This window comes from Chrysochloris asiatica, unplaced genomic scaffold (assembly GCF_000296735.1).
Source record: "Chrysochloris asiatica unplaced genomic scaffold, ChrAsi1.0 scaffold00298, whole genome shotgun sequence".
Lineage (NCBI taxonomy): Eukaryota > Metazoa > Chordata > Mammalia > Afrosoricida > Chrysochloridae > Chrysochloris > Chrysochloris asiatica.
In genome coordinates this window covers 1,054,586-1,069,948 of record NW_006408816.1, presented here as the reverse complement: position 1 = coordinate 1,069,948, position 15,363 = coordinate 1,054,586, and the positions used below count along the sequence as shown (strand labels likewise).

General features: G+C 36.3%; 1 protein-coding gene across 1 annotated transcript in view; it reads right to left on the bottom strand.

Moving 5' to 3' along the window:
- Positions 1-15,363, bottom strand: part of LOC102817604 (1,4-alpha-glucan-branching enzyme-like) — a 477,609-nt gene that overhangs the window by 95,792 nt on the left and 366,454 nt on the right. The window contains exon 12 of the mRNA XM_006874745.1: positions 14,803-14,974. Coding sequence (XP_006874807.1) covers positions 14,803-14,974 — 172 coding nt within the window. The remainder of the gene's footprint in view (positions 1-14,802; positions 14,975-15,363) is intronic.

The following is a 15,363-nucleotide window of genomic DNA, read 5'->3' as shown; positions in this document are numbered from 1 at the left end:
GCTTTCTGCTCCCGTGAAGATTTGTTGTTGTTAGGTGCCATCAAGTCGGTACCAACCCATAGTGACTTTATGTACAACCAAATGAAACCTGCCAGATCTTGGGGTAACCTCACTACTGTTGCCACACTTGAGTCCATCGATGTTGCCAATTGGCCAATCCTTCTTGTTGGGGGTCTTCCTCTTTTTCTCTGACCCTCCGTCTTACTAAACATTATATCTTTCTCCAGTGACTTGTCCCTCCTGAAAATATGTCCAAAGTATGAGAGACAAAGTTTGGCCATCTTGGCCTCCAAGGAGAACTCTGGCTGCACTTCTTCCAATACAAATCTAACTGGTTCTTTTGGGAGCCCATGGCACTTTCAGTATTCTCCTCCAACACCATAACTCAAAAGCATCAATTCTTCTACGGTCTTCCTTATTCATTGTCCAACTTTTGCATGCATATGGGGTTATTGTAAATACCATGGCTTGGGTCAGGTGCACCTTAGTCATCAAGCTGATATCTTTCCCATAAAGATTTATAGTTTCAGAAACCCTGTACTGGGTTGCTATGAGTCGGAACCAAAGGCACATCACAACCTCCACCACCAGGACAAAGAAGATAAAGCTACTGAAAACAAATGGCACCAAATTATAAAGGAAACACTGTTTGGTTTGAAACACCTGGTGCTAAGGATCAGAAAACAACAATTTTCCTGCTAAGTATTAAATTCCTACTAACTGTAAAATTCAAAAATTTAATTATATTCTCTGTAAGTTATAATTATAGCTACCTGTTTTAATTGACAACAAAACAAGATATAACCTAGGAAAAAGTCCTGAACTCTTAAAAAAATAGGTACTTTGAATATACAAGTTATTCATATTCATTTCAGTATACAAAACTCTGTCTATTAAATGAATTTCAATTTGTTAAATGTTATTGTGTATAGTGATTACATTATTTTCTTTGCCAAGACAATAATCTCAAAATATACACACAGTAAAAAATATAGAGATTTAGACATCTCTTCAATTTAAACATGTGACTTTAATGTCAATTGATTAAAACTGAACAGATTTCCTTGTTTTTTACTCAAAAAAGATTTGGTGTCTATAATAGGAAGTAAAATTAGAATTAAAAAGAATCAGCTCTTTATCTTAAACTGTCTGGCCTTTGGTGTTTTATATGTTCAGGCCATTCTTGCCCTCACTTAGCCAGTGGCAGTATACAGTTGGAAGAGAAGGGAAAAAAATGACAGAAAAATAACAGAAGTAAGATTGAAACAGTTTGATCACTGAAGACTTCTTTTTTCTTCTTTCAAATTAGTAAAAACTTCTATCCTTTAATTTTCAGATACTTGAAAAATATTTTCAAGAGAGTAAGTATGTATTTTCAATACTACTGAAAAGAAGAATATGAGGGCAAAGTCTTTGTTTTTATTTTAAATAATAATAATAATAATAAAAACATGCACACAAAAAAAGTTATATGGAGATGGCCAAACTGGAACCCAAATCTCACCCTTCTGCCCTAAAACAGCATCCATGGAGCAAATCCGAGAACAAAATCAACTATATTTGAGATCATTTCTTAAACAAATCTTGTAGGCAGTTCTTGAGTAGAAGACCCAGAATTAACCGTGAATAATGCAGAATTTTTAAATTGGCACCTCACCCAATGCAATGTGTTCATCTTGAGCCAGAGAGCAGTGTTTCCAGTGAGGAGCATAGAAAGACATCTCACAGAATTTGCAACAAAAAAACACAGATGCTTTGTAGACAAATCTGAACAAAGCAATGCAAACAGAATATTAAGTGGCTACAAGGAGGTAATGTGTAGGGAGTTTTGGGGCAGGGACTAGAGCCCAAGGGATCCAGGTAACCAAAGAGTAGGGTAGGTGCCAGGACATAGAGACAGAAGTACTCACCAACAATGATCCCTGACTTGGGCAGATGGCACTCACAGAGTTGCTGTTAAGTGCCATCAGGGCAGTTCTGGCTATTAGCAATTCTGTATGGATTTATAGTCTGGGGACCTCATATAAGGTTGTTATGAGTTCAAGGGTGGTGACTTGGGTCAAAATACTCTAGCAAGATGACAACTAAAGATACATCTCAACCCAATCTGTCTCATTAACTTAGCAAACAACTCACTCCAAGACTGGACCATAACCACAGGTGCAGAGGCAAGGATTTATAATACATCACAAATTAGAGGAATATAGCTAGAAGGGTCATATTTAGTAATTCACTGTACTACAGTAAGAGACCCTAATGCCCTAATCCAGTCTGACCAGCTGCAACATCACACATCCTACACCCAGTTTCTGAACTTGCCCTAAAACACTTGTTCCTTCACCACTTAGGGAGACACAAATTCGTGTACACACAATGGGCCTACCCTATCCACTTGGGTAGAACTCCCGCACAGCAGATCAGGAGATGTCCTCCAGAGAATACTCAAAACTATTAACATCAACCTAGAACAAACCCATGGTCTCACAGGGCTGTGAAGGGACGGACACCTACCACTCAACTCTCATCACCCAAATCAGTGATAGAACCTAGCCTGCACTCTCACTCCCAGTCAATCTGGTATGGAAAATAATAAGTCTGACCCACAGAGGACTTGCTTATGGGTATGACCCACCATCAACATACCCTAGTGACAGAAAATCATGTCAAAATCAACCTACATCAACAAAGTCACACACAGATCAGAATCACAAAACAATAATTAAATAACACAAAGGAAGAAAGACATTCTGAAAAGAAAGAAAGCCCCTGATATATGAAAACAAAGGTAAAAACAATCAATAAACATACTATCAATGAGGAAATATGTTAATAAATACCTTAACTTCTTAGAGACAGCAGAGAATAACAAATTATAAGAAGAAATGGAATAAAATAGTTTGAAGTAATTATCAAAGTGAATGAACATAAAATGAAATAACTGAACAACCTAATAACGAATTTAAAGATTTACTTAAGCCTCTCAAAGAGATAAAAAAAAAACACACACAAAACTCTAAGAAAATGATACAGGAACAAAACAGCAAAATAAATAGACAATTAGAAACCACACAAAAATAACTAGAAATCCAGAAGATAAATAAAATATTGATAACTCAAGTCCTGGTGTAGCACTGTGGGATACTGCACTGGACTGCAAGATTAGTTTGAATTGCAAAGATGTTGGTTCAAATTCACCAGCTGCTCCTTGGAAATCATATACAGGGTCACTATGTGTCAGAACAAACTCAGCAGTATTTAACAAAAACAACATACTCATCAATAGAGCTGGGACTATCAAACTCCTTTAAATCCTTGGCTGCATGGAGAGTAAATCTACTCAGGCATATACATTATATATATATTAGCTAAATGGGAAAATATGCAGCTGTTATTTTAGAAAAAAAAAAATTTTAGAAACAGTACCTATTTTAAGACCCAGTTCAACTTCATTGTTGGCTAAGATCAAGAAACCTACTTTGCAGTGTCCCAAGCTAAAATTCCTATTTATGATTATCTCACTTTGAGGGGGTAGAAATGAAAAGCAAGTGTCTTCCTGTACATGGGAATTTTCCTTCTTCATAATGATATGGTGATTTCCCATTGCTAGGAGAGTGGATGCAACAATGGGCTCAAACACCAAACCACTGTAAGGAAAAGACAGGCCTGGGTTTGCTTTATTTTGTTGAACTGACTCCACGGCACATAACAACAAATGAGTAGAAACAGCCTCAAAGACACCTAACAAAATTAACAGGAGAGGTAAACACCATATAGGGTAGGCTTTAGTTTATGATGCAGGCTGCTGTTGTCAGGTTCCGTTGATTCAGTTCCGACTCATAGTGACCCTGTGTATAGGGTTTTTGAGGTGTAGCTGGAGGGTTTGAACTGCCTACCTTGAGGCTAGCAGTCCAGTACATATCCTACAGTGCCACACCAGGACTCCATTACACTGAGAAGCATGTCTGATATAGAAAAAAATATATGTCTATTTAATGCAAATAAACTAGTAAACTAATAGCAGTAATAGCCAATCTCCACTCTTCTAACAGGATTTTCATTGGGATAAATCAGAAAACAGCTTCTGTCCTGTGTAAAATGATTAGAGGCAAGGAACCAGACAGAAGATGGCCTTGTTCAGGAGGATGAAAGTTGAAGATTTCTACATTTGTGAACTCTTGTCAGGGTTGCTGAGTGGGCATATTCCACTTGTTCTGATTCCTTTAAAGCCTTAGCATGCAGTCAGCACACTGGGATATTCAAGAGGAGCCTTTAATATCACATCTATTGACAGACACATATGTTCCAAAGGAAGAAATTACAAGGACCAACAGAGTATACTACCTATTGTTGTTGTTAATGTACCCTCAAGTCAGTTCCAACTCATAGCAACCCTGTATAGCATTTAAGAGGAGTAGTTAGTGATTTTGAACCACCAACCATGCGGGTTAGTGCTTATCCTACAGTGCTGCACCAGGACTCCACACTACCCTATGACAAAGGTTAAAAGAATTAGGCATAGATGGCTATACTTAATTATTTTTTTCTTTCTCTCAACATCCCAAATACTAGCATTCCCTTTCCATATTTTTTAAGGGTTTGATGCACTCAATTTAGTTACTGTAGATGGGCTAGAGAAAATGGGGATATATCACAAAAGAATAAGAAACAGTCTTCAACAAGATGAAGTTTTTCTAAAGTGACTATTTTCCTAGATTATGGTCATCAGCAAGTATTTTGAATTTCATTTGTGAATGCTAACATGACAGAAGGTGCAGTTCCAATACTGACTGTGGAGGTGGTAGCGATAACAGATGAGATTCCATTAGATGGCTAGAGTGGTGCCAGCGTTGTTGTTGTGAAGTGCTGTCAAGGTGGTTCGGACTCATAGCGATCCTGTATAGGGTTCCCGAGGAGCAGCTGGTGAGTTTGAACTGCTGACTTTGCAGTTCAAATTAACCTTGCAGTCCAGTGCATTAACCCACAGCACCACACCAGGACTCAGAGTTGTTGTTGTTAAGTGTTGTCAAGTCAGTTCTGACTCATAGCGACCCTGTATAGGGTTTCCGAGGAGCAACTGGTAATCTTGAACCACCAACCTTACAGTTCAAACTGACTTTGCAGTCCAGAGTATTAACCTACCATGTAACAGTAGGACTCCAGGGAATTCAAAGTAGACCAGACCTATTTGTCTTTGGCCTAATTTGCATCTTTGCATTTTGCTCTATCAGTAGATATCTATGATGGCTTTCCACAGATTAAAAGCTCTTGATGAGGTTTTTATTTTTATTTTTTTAATAACGACTATTTTATTATATGCTTAAATGTTTCAGGGTGGGACTGGGGCTTCAGCATTTCAAAACTCCCCAAGTAATTCTAGTATACCTTCCTTAATTCTAGTACAATGTCACACTCATGGTAGGTTCTTATTAAATGCTAGCTTAAATTCAGTGTTTCATGAGTCAAACCAGGGCCATTACTTTTAAATCCATGCCACTTAAAATATATGCCCATTTATCTCTGAGAGGGCTTCATGTAATTTACAGCTGTTCATGTGAGAATGTTGTGTTTTTTTCACAGCTCAGCTTTAAAGGCTTCTACTAGTCATATTACATTCAGTAAACCTGCCTCAACAAGCTAAGAGAAAATGCCAAAAATTAGCACTCCCACTGTTAGAGAGAACATATTTTGTCTTCCTATAACTGCTTCAATTCCACCACTTAGCAGGAAGACGTTTAAATTTTTATTGTATTCCTATCTATCAGAAAGAAAAAAAAAAGAATTTACAAGTTTGACATCAAGCAATCACAGATGGAAGATTTGAAGAAAGATCACACCGTTTTACACTTAAGTACAATGCAGCTGTCAATAAATGCAAACTGACACAGGATAAAATCTATCCAGCTTTCCCTGCGGCTTCCGGAAGAATATAAAGTGTTCACTAAAGACTATCCCACAGAATTTTCAAATGTCAAAATACAATATAATCATATTGAGAAAATTCTTCAAATTCGGTAATGGCAATTTCATAATACTGCTGAGAAAGAAAATTGCTATTTTGTAATTATGCCTCTTTCTCCACAGGAATCATTCATTACAGAAACCAGAAAAAAAACATTATGGTAATGAAATTCTTAAACAACAAAATGGTCAAAATATAAATACAGATAACCCATGACACTCACTGTAAACAAAAAATTAATATGTTCTCTACTGTGATGACTTTAATTTTTATTTACACAGATGAAGCAATAAGAAAAGCTTAAACAACTTCTGTTTTCATCAATTAATATATATTTTAGTTATATGAGGGTTTTGTAAAGCATATATATATATATACATACATGTACATGGGAATTTACTTTAGCTGCAACACACCTATAATGTGGTAGAGCATATAGTGGGCAAAATGATGACAACTTCCTAGATACAATCAAACATCTTAAGGCAATGAGTTGTGGGCCTGGGGTCTCAGGACCACAATCTCAGGTGACATATGATCATTTGGCATAACACAGCCACAAAGACAATGTTCTGCATCCTATTTGGTGAGTAGAGTCTGAGCTCTTAAAAGCTCATGAGTGGCCATCAAAGGTGCACATACGGGTGTCTCCATGTGGAAGTAAAAAGAGTGATGAAAATTGAAGATGCTTGGGATCAACTAGTTCAATGGAACAATGGAGCAGGTAAACATAAGTCACCATATCTCTGAAACTAGAACTACATGGTGCCATGCTGCCACTGCCAACCACTCTGACATGGATCATGTTAGAAGGCCCCAGATAGACTGGGAGAAAATGTGGACTAAAAGTAAAAATTCTTAAAAAACCCAGGCTTATTAGACGGAAAGAGACTGGAAGAAAATGAGACTATGAGCTTTGACCCCCCTTCAGATCTGTAACAGAACTTGATCAATTTTCAGGCAAGTAGTAGCTAGGTATATTAGCAGGACAACACTAGTAAAGTATACTCACTATGAAATGGTCAATCATTCAAGATGAAAAGGGTAATTTGAGCAGGGATGGGAAAGACAATGGAATGGAAATAGGAACCAAAAGGAGAAAGTGGGATAACTTGTATGGAGGGTATTATAATCATTGAGATGAAACAACGTGTATGATTTTTTTAAATATGAAAAACTCCATGCTTACATTGGTTGATATTAGTAGTCCGAGGCTAGGCTTCCACTTATTCATTATGGGCTCACTATATAGACTAATCTGGTCAAGCTCCACACATTTTCTCCTAAAGCTTCCTAATGAACCCTCTTGGATTGCAAAGCAGATAATTTCCCTATGTCTTCCATATATTTTGAAATGTTGTCTCCATTTTCTAGTTCTGAGACTCACTTGTAGATTCCCTGGGTGGCAGAAAGAATTAAATGCTACCCAAATGCTAGCAGTTCTAACCTATCCACGTACATGCTTCTCAGTGCCTGTTGATCGGCTTCTGAAAGGTCACAACCTTGAAAATGCTACAGATCAGTTCTGTTCTGCATACAATAGACTCAAGTGCAAATAACAACAACAGAAATTCACTGGGAGGCTTTTAAGAATTTCAAGCTCTGGTCACACCCCAAACAAATAAATCTCATTTTTTATGGATGGTAGACAGACACAAGTAGTTTTAAATTTCCCCAGGTGATTCTAAGATGAATATAATTTTACAAAGCAGTAATTTATTAGTTCTATATTATAGTACTTAAGGAGCTCTGGGAGTGTAGTGGTTCTGAATCAGGCTGCTAACCACAAGGTCAATAGATCAAAACTACCAGCTGTTTTGTGGGAGAGGGATAAGGTGTTCTGTTCCCGTAAAGATTTACAGCTTCGGAAACTCTGTACAAGGAAACTATGAGTCAGAACTGACTCCGCGGCACATAACCAACCAACCAACCATATTATATCATTTCCTTCTAATACTTTCCAAACTCTTGCCTTTTTCTGGCTGGTGCTTGATGAGTCAGAGTCTGCTCCAGGGCAACTTGTTTGGAGTACCTGAGTGGTAAATCAGAGATTTGACACTACTCAGAAACCCTGTACAGGGTCGCTATGAGTCGGAACCTACTCAACGGCACTTAACAGCAACAACAGAAAAGCTTCAGAAGAAAGGCCTGTTGATTCCTTCCAAATATGTATATATTGAAAATCCTAGGGAACACAGTTCTACCGTAATACCCACGGAGTCATCATGAATTGAACATATTAAATAGGAACTGATTTTGGCAACTTATTTTTGATTAACCCTGGCCTTCTATAAAAAAGTTATACAACCAAGATTACCAACAATACTTTTCATTTATGATTATAAATTTCAAATGAGTATGCAATATTTTTTATTGCATCATGCTAGGATTTTCACTAATTGTTGTTGTGCTGTGGAGTTGGTTCCGACACATAGTGACCCTGCATAGGGCTTCTGAGGAAAGGCGGTAAGCTTGAACTGCCAGCCTCGTGGTTCAATCCAACTTTGCAGTCCAGCACATTAATCCACAGTGCCACATATAGGGATGTCTATTTAACACATTCTACCTTTTTTTCCAAACTTCTCTCACTCTTTCCTACTGTTATTCTCAAATGATGACCTCACATCCTACCTCATTGAGAATATAAAAGTTATCAGCATGAACTTCATTTTCATCACACAATTCGACTTACAACTAGCTACACATGCATCCAGTTTTTTTCCTTTTTCTGTGAATAAGACACACCTCTTTGGTTCAGAATTAATCTCTGCATTTGTGCTCTGCACTCTATAGTTGTTCTTCCATGCATCCCTTACATTTATTTGTCAATCTTACTTTTATTGAAAAAGGATGGAATCATCCTCTTTAACTAAGCCTTATATAATCACATGGGGTTCTTATATTCTTATATTCAAATTTTCTGGATGAATTATGTGAGTCTGACCTCATATTCAATAACCTTAATGGCATTTTCTTGTTCACCTTTCTATTTATTTTTCATTCTTTCTTTTGGCTACATTTCCCACTTGGAAAAATGCATTAAATTTTGATTTAATTTTTGGTCTTATACTCAAAGTTTTCGCAACAAAGATTTGTTATCACCATGCTCAAAGTTAATTTCCTTTTTAACAGAACCATCTGAGGCTTTATTTGTTTTGCTTTTTAAGTTTTTATTGTGAATTGAGTGATAGTTTATATGAGGGAACATCAGTTTTACACTCATCGTTTCATTGAAATGATTACAACCTCCTCCGTGCATCATCTTTCAACAGTATTTGCTTCTATTACTTATGTTTTTTAAATTTATTTTTTTATTTATTTTTGGAGGGTGGAAGAATGTACACAAAAACACTCAGGAATATATAATCATTTAAACAACCAAAGGGCACATTCTGCAAGCCTGCCTCCTGGCCACTAGCACAAATAAGTGTTCCAGAATACTCATACTTCTCAGTGTTGTCCATAGTTTGTCATGATACACAGAATCGAAAGCCTTTGCATAGTCAGTAAAGTACAGGCAGATATCTTTCTGATGTTCTCTGCTTTCAGCCAAGATCCATCGGACATCAGCATTAATATCCCTCATTCCACGGCCTCTTCTGAATCCAGCTTGAACCTCTGGAAGTTCTCTGTCAATGTATGATTGTAGCTGTTTCTGTATTACCTTTAGCAAAACTTTACTAGCATGGGCTATCAAAGAGATTGTCCAATGATTTCCGCATTCTGTTAGCTCACCTCTTTGGAATGGGCACAAATACGGATCTCTTCCAATCAGTCAGCCAGATAGCTGTCTTCCAAATTTCTTGGGAGAGATGAGTGAGTGCTTCTTGTGCCACCTCACTTTCTTAAAAGATTTCAATTTTTATTCCATCAATTCCTGGTGCCTTGTTCTTTGCCAATTCCTTCAATGCACTTTGAACTTCCTCCCTGAGTATCACTGGCTCTTGATCATATGCTATTTCTTGAAACAGGTGAATATTAACCATTTCCTTTTGGTACAGTGACTCTGTGTATTCCTTCCATCTTCTCTTGATGCTCTCTGCATCATTAAGTAATTTGCCCAGAGAATCATTCAATAATAAAAGTCGAGGCTTGAATTTTTTCTTCGGTTCCCCCAACTTGAGAAATGCTGAGCGTGCTCTTCCTGTTTGATTTTCTGATTCCAGATCTTTGCACATATTGTTGTAATATTTGGCGTTCTCTTCTCGAGCTGATGTTTGAAATTTTCTGTTCAGCTATTTTACCTCCTCCTTTCTTCCATTTGCTTTAGCACCTCTACACTGGAGAGCAAGTTTCAGTATCTCTTCTGACATCTATTTTGACCTTTTCCTTCTTTCTTGTTTTCTTAATGACTTTTTGCTTTCTTCATGTATGATGTTCTTGATGTCATCCCACATCTTCTCTGGATAGGGTCCTACATTCTGCTCGTGCTCTTCTCCCTTGATGGTACCAGGGTTCTCTGTTTCTGGATCGTAAGATTAAATACTTACCTATTTTTGTTACAAAACTTCTACCTTCACAATTTTGACAGTTTCAATTAGTTATGACAAGAATTATTCACTATTGAATCATATGTATCTTATGTCCATCTCTTTTCACCACACCCATATCGACACATACTTATTTTTCATTTTTTTGTTGGATAGAGAAGATCCTGGGCATGAAAACAATGAACTTAATTTGAATTACTAAATGAACAAACTAATTCACTTGATCCCAGATAATTTCTAATATTTTAGCTTATTCATTATCATCTGATATCATAGAGAAGATTTGTATTATGATTTTAACATGAGTTTTCAGTTTCCTGAACTACTATTCCACATAACAGTACTAAAACACTGCTAGTTTTGTTTGTTTAACTATGCTAGTGCAGTACTTTTTAAAATGAAATATCTGAATCATTTATGTTTTGAGACATACTCAGGGAGTTATATACAGCATTAAAATTTAAATTGCAGGAAGGCGTGCTCATTTAGAAAGGGGTCTTCTATAATGTTACAATCCTCAAGAGGAAACAAAAAAATGGCAGCTGAAAAAGCAAAGCTTCTGTTGCAATAATACTTCTTACTTTCGTCCAAAGAGATTTTGAGCAAGTAGAATATGAACATGACAGTACTAAAAGTGACAAAGTTATTCAGGTCACTATGGATTTGAATCGCTATCTGTATATGATGAGACTAAAGAAGATGAAATCAAAGCTAAGGGAAAAACAAACCAACTTTCTTCCAAACATAGAGAATAATATCAATAAAAACATTGTAGTCCCTGAAAAAATTATTAGAAATAGTTTGTATGTTTTAAAATAAAACATTTGATTACTTAACATTGGAGACTACATTAGACTTGTACCTTTATCTGAGTTAAATTTTTAGCACATAAGGATTGGAATATATACCTACCATACACTAGTACTTTTCTAAGTTTTTACCTTAAAATCCTTTTCATATTAGACATATCACAGAAAAAGCAAAATATCATGAGGATTAAATTAGGTGATGAATATAACAAGTGCTTTAGAAATCATAGAATCAGATGTCCACATAAACTACTTAGATTAATATTTATTATAACTATTGCTGCTGTTTTTGCTGTTAGGTGCTGTTGAACTGTTTCTGACTCATAGCAACCTTGTATATAGTTTCTGAAGAACGGCTGGTAGGTTTGAACCACTGACCTTGTGGTTAGCTGTCCAGTGCTTATTCAAAATATCTCTGGACCAAAGTAAGAAGTATTATTGTGACATATGCTTTGCTTTTTCCACAGAAGGACTACATTTCTATATTATAACTCTTGAATGCCACTGAGTCAGTTCCAAGTCATAACTTAAAAAGAAAAAGTAAGGGTTTCTTTTTTTCTTCCAAGTTATACCTTAAAAAGAAAAAGGAAGTGACCCTGAATAGGGTTTCCGAGGCTGTAAATCTTTACAGGAACAGAAAGTCTCATCTTTCTCCCACAGAACAGCTTGTAGTTTCAAATTGCAGACCTTAAGGTTAGCAGTCCAACTTGGCAGCACTACGCTACATATACACTGCACTATACACACACACACACACACACACACAACACTTGGAGTAATTCAAGACGCATATAAGAAGTAATACAAGAAGAAGAGTCAGAAATAGAAGGCTGATATGAACTGTGTAGTTAATTGGTTCCATGAGCAACTGCCTCCTTTGCTATGAGAACAGAAGAACTTAATGGCCCCAGGCTGCCATTACTGACCACGGTGATTAAAGAATGCATACAAGAATTCAGATCAAAAGAGGCTAAATACAGAATAGAAATACAAATTCTCATGAAATCTTGATTTTCTAGAGTTATGGAGAGTAGATGAACTCCTGAAACCAATGCCTGGAGATAATCTTCCAAGCTTAAAATAAAAATATTGCCTATTCATATTAAAACTGCACAATGGTGGTGGTGGTGGTGATGTGCCTTGGAATACTAGTAAACAAAGGTCTGCCATAATTATTATGTTTTTTAAAGAACTAACTGTATGTGATCAACTTGACAACAGCAACTGAAAAAATTAGAACGGAACCATAGGGGGCCATGAGTAACATTAATAAGGGAGGGACACCTAAGAAAATGAAGGTAAGAATGGTTAAACAACTTGAAAAATGTAATTAGTATCACTAAATAGTATGTGTAGAAAATGTTGAATCTGTATATATTTTGGCGTATATATTCTCAACAACCAAACCAAGAAAACCCACTGTCATAGATCCCATGTGGAAACACAGAAACTCTATAGAGAAGAAAGATTAGAACTGCTCCATAGGGATTCTATGGCTATAAAACTTTTGGGAAGCAGACTGGCTCATCTTTCTCCACTGGAGCAGTTGGTGGGTTCAATTTTTCAGTTAACTTCTCAACACTGTTTTATTTTACAGATATCAAAAGAAACCCTTCCTTTTTCTTTTTAAGGTATCTGTTGTGTTGTTAAGTGCTGTCAAGTCTGTTTCAAATCATAGCTACCTTGTATAAGGTTTTCGAGGAGTAGCTGGTGGGTTTGAACTATTAACCATGCAGTTAGGAGTCCAGTGTTTACCCTTCAGCACCATACCAGGATTCCAAATTATGTGCAGTGTATAACAATCTAATAAAGGCTGCTTATGGAGTCCTAGTGTGATGCTGTCAGTTAATGTGCTGGACTGCAATGTTACTTTGAACCCCAAGGTCAGCGGTTCAAGCTCACCAGCCACTCCTTGGAAGACCTATACAGGGTTGCTATAAGTTGGAACTGAGTCGACAGCACTTGACAACAACAATGTATACAAAATGAGATATTTTTTAACATTCTTAAGTGTTCAGTAGCTTACTGAAAAGTTCAATGGTTTGAATTCTCTGTGGAAGAAAAATAAGACTATCTATGCCCATAAAGATGACATCCTTGGAAACTCTGCGGGGCAGTTCTAATCTACCTATATAGTTGCCATGAGTCAGAAATTATTCAGCAGCAATGGATTTGGTTTGATTTTTGATGAATTATTATTTTACCTTATGATACAGGTATTTCATAGCCTGCTTCTGTTTTTTATCAGGATGAACGAATTGACTGTGCAACTCTGGGCTTACAGGGAGTGACCTATTTGTAAATAGTGTTCACTGAGTCAGGTTGAACCAACTGCTTTTGGAGGAACTAAGGTTGACTTATGGATCCAGTTCCTGCCAAGCCTAACCAGGAAACATGGTCTGGTGCCCAATTGACTCAGTGCAGCCTCATGGTAGTCAGGAAGGTCACTTTCTGGTAGGCTAGAAACGTTACCACATTTTAATAACCCTGAGAAGAGAGAAATACACCAAATGCAATATGTGGTACAGGTGAAATCTGTGCATGGGCTGTTAAGACTGGCTGTCTAACCTGAGTATGGTAAACAATAGCGATTTTCAAAACTCCCACCTGAGATTTCTTATGAAAACATCCAGATGGGAATTAATTACTATAAAGCTCTAACACTTTTATTATAGAAATGCAAGTCAGCCTTCTTTCTGTATTTTCTGGTCTTTTCTGACTTTTCTAGATTAAAAGAAGGTGAAGTCTTTAAGAATCAAATGCTTATTATTGATCATATAGAGCAGAAAAAAAATTAAGTGATTTCTATATTTTATCAATGCTATTTAAATATTTATATTGCCCTAGCTTTTTAAAAAACAAGTAATGTTTATACCCCTGGGCCTCAGCTTTCACATTTATAAAATATGCTTGCTCACCCATTGCCCTCAGGTCAATTCTGAATCATAGCCAGTCATCATGTATAGGGTTTCTGAGTCTGCACATTTTTATGGGAGCAGAAAGCCTTATTGTTTTCCCACAGAACAACTACTGAGTTTGAACTTCCAATCTTGTGGTTAGCAATCCAGTGCTTATCAAACAGAGCTACTAATGCTCCTTAAAATAAGCAAATTGATATGCAATTACCTCAAGGAAGATATTTTCACTATTAACCAATATTATGAACTCATATGCTCTTACAGGACAATTATATGTATGCTTAATATATAAATACTACAAGGATAAAAATAAGCCTAGAATCATTCATTCAAACTAATAATAATTCAAAATTTAAACATCAGTTAAATCCTTGGTTGAAATCAATAATCACTTTAAAAAAACAAGTTCTCAGACTGTATTTTTAAATTATAGATTAGTGTAACAATAATATTATGGTAATGTACTATCTTTTTGCAGTTGACACTTGAGAGTCTATGACAGAAATAAAGGGGCAGTTTGTACTTTAAGTTTGAAACCCCCAAAATCAAAATATATGACTAATATCACATATAATACTAGTTAACATTTTAAACATAGATTGGACATGTGTTCAGTTCACACTTACCCATAAAGTTGAGATAGCCTTCACCTCCCAGCCCATGAGTAATGAGTCGAATCATTTTATGAAGCTGTATTCCACGGTCTATGACTGGAGTAAGAGGGGCCAGCACACTCATGTTAGTATACATTTCTGCATCCATCATCCAAAATGCCAGTGTCTTATCACCAACAAGTGCCTAGAGAAATCAAAGTCATGGGGATAAATGCAAACAATTGGCACTGAGCAGTAGTGACTTATACTAGAATAGCACATGATGCCCTAGGAATAGGAAATAATATAGAAGAAATGTATGAATTAATACTAAATTCCTATATTATACAACAATTACAATCTTTACTGAAGTGATAAACTTGTTTTCAGGGCTAGTTTTTATAAGATATTGGTGACAAAGTCATGACAAGCTATCCAAATATTCACTACAACTCAGGTGATTTCTCCTAATTTCTAAAACTGGGATGAGCATTTGTTATAATGCTGTGAATACTAAACAAAAGTTTAAAACAGCTTACCACATTATCATTTCATTTGTTCAGAGAATGAAATGTTTCTGAGAGATGTTATACA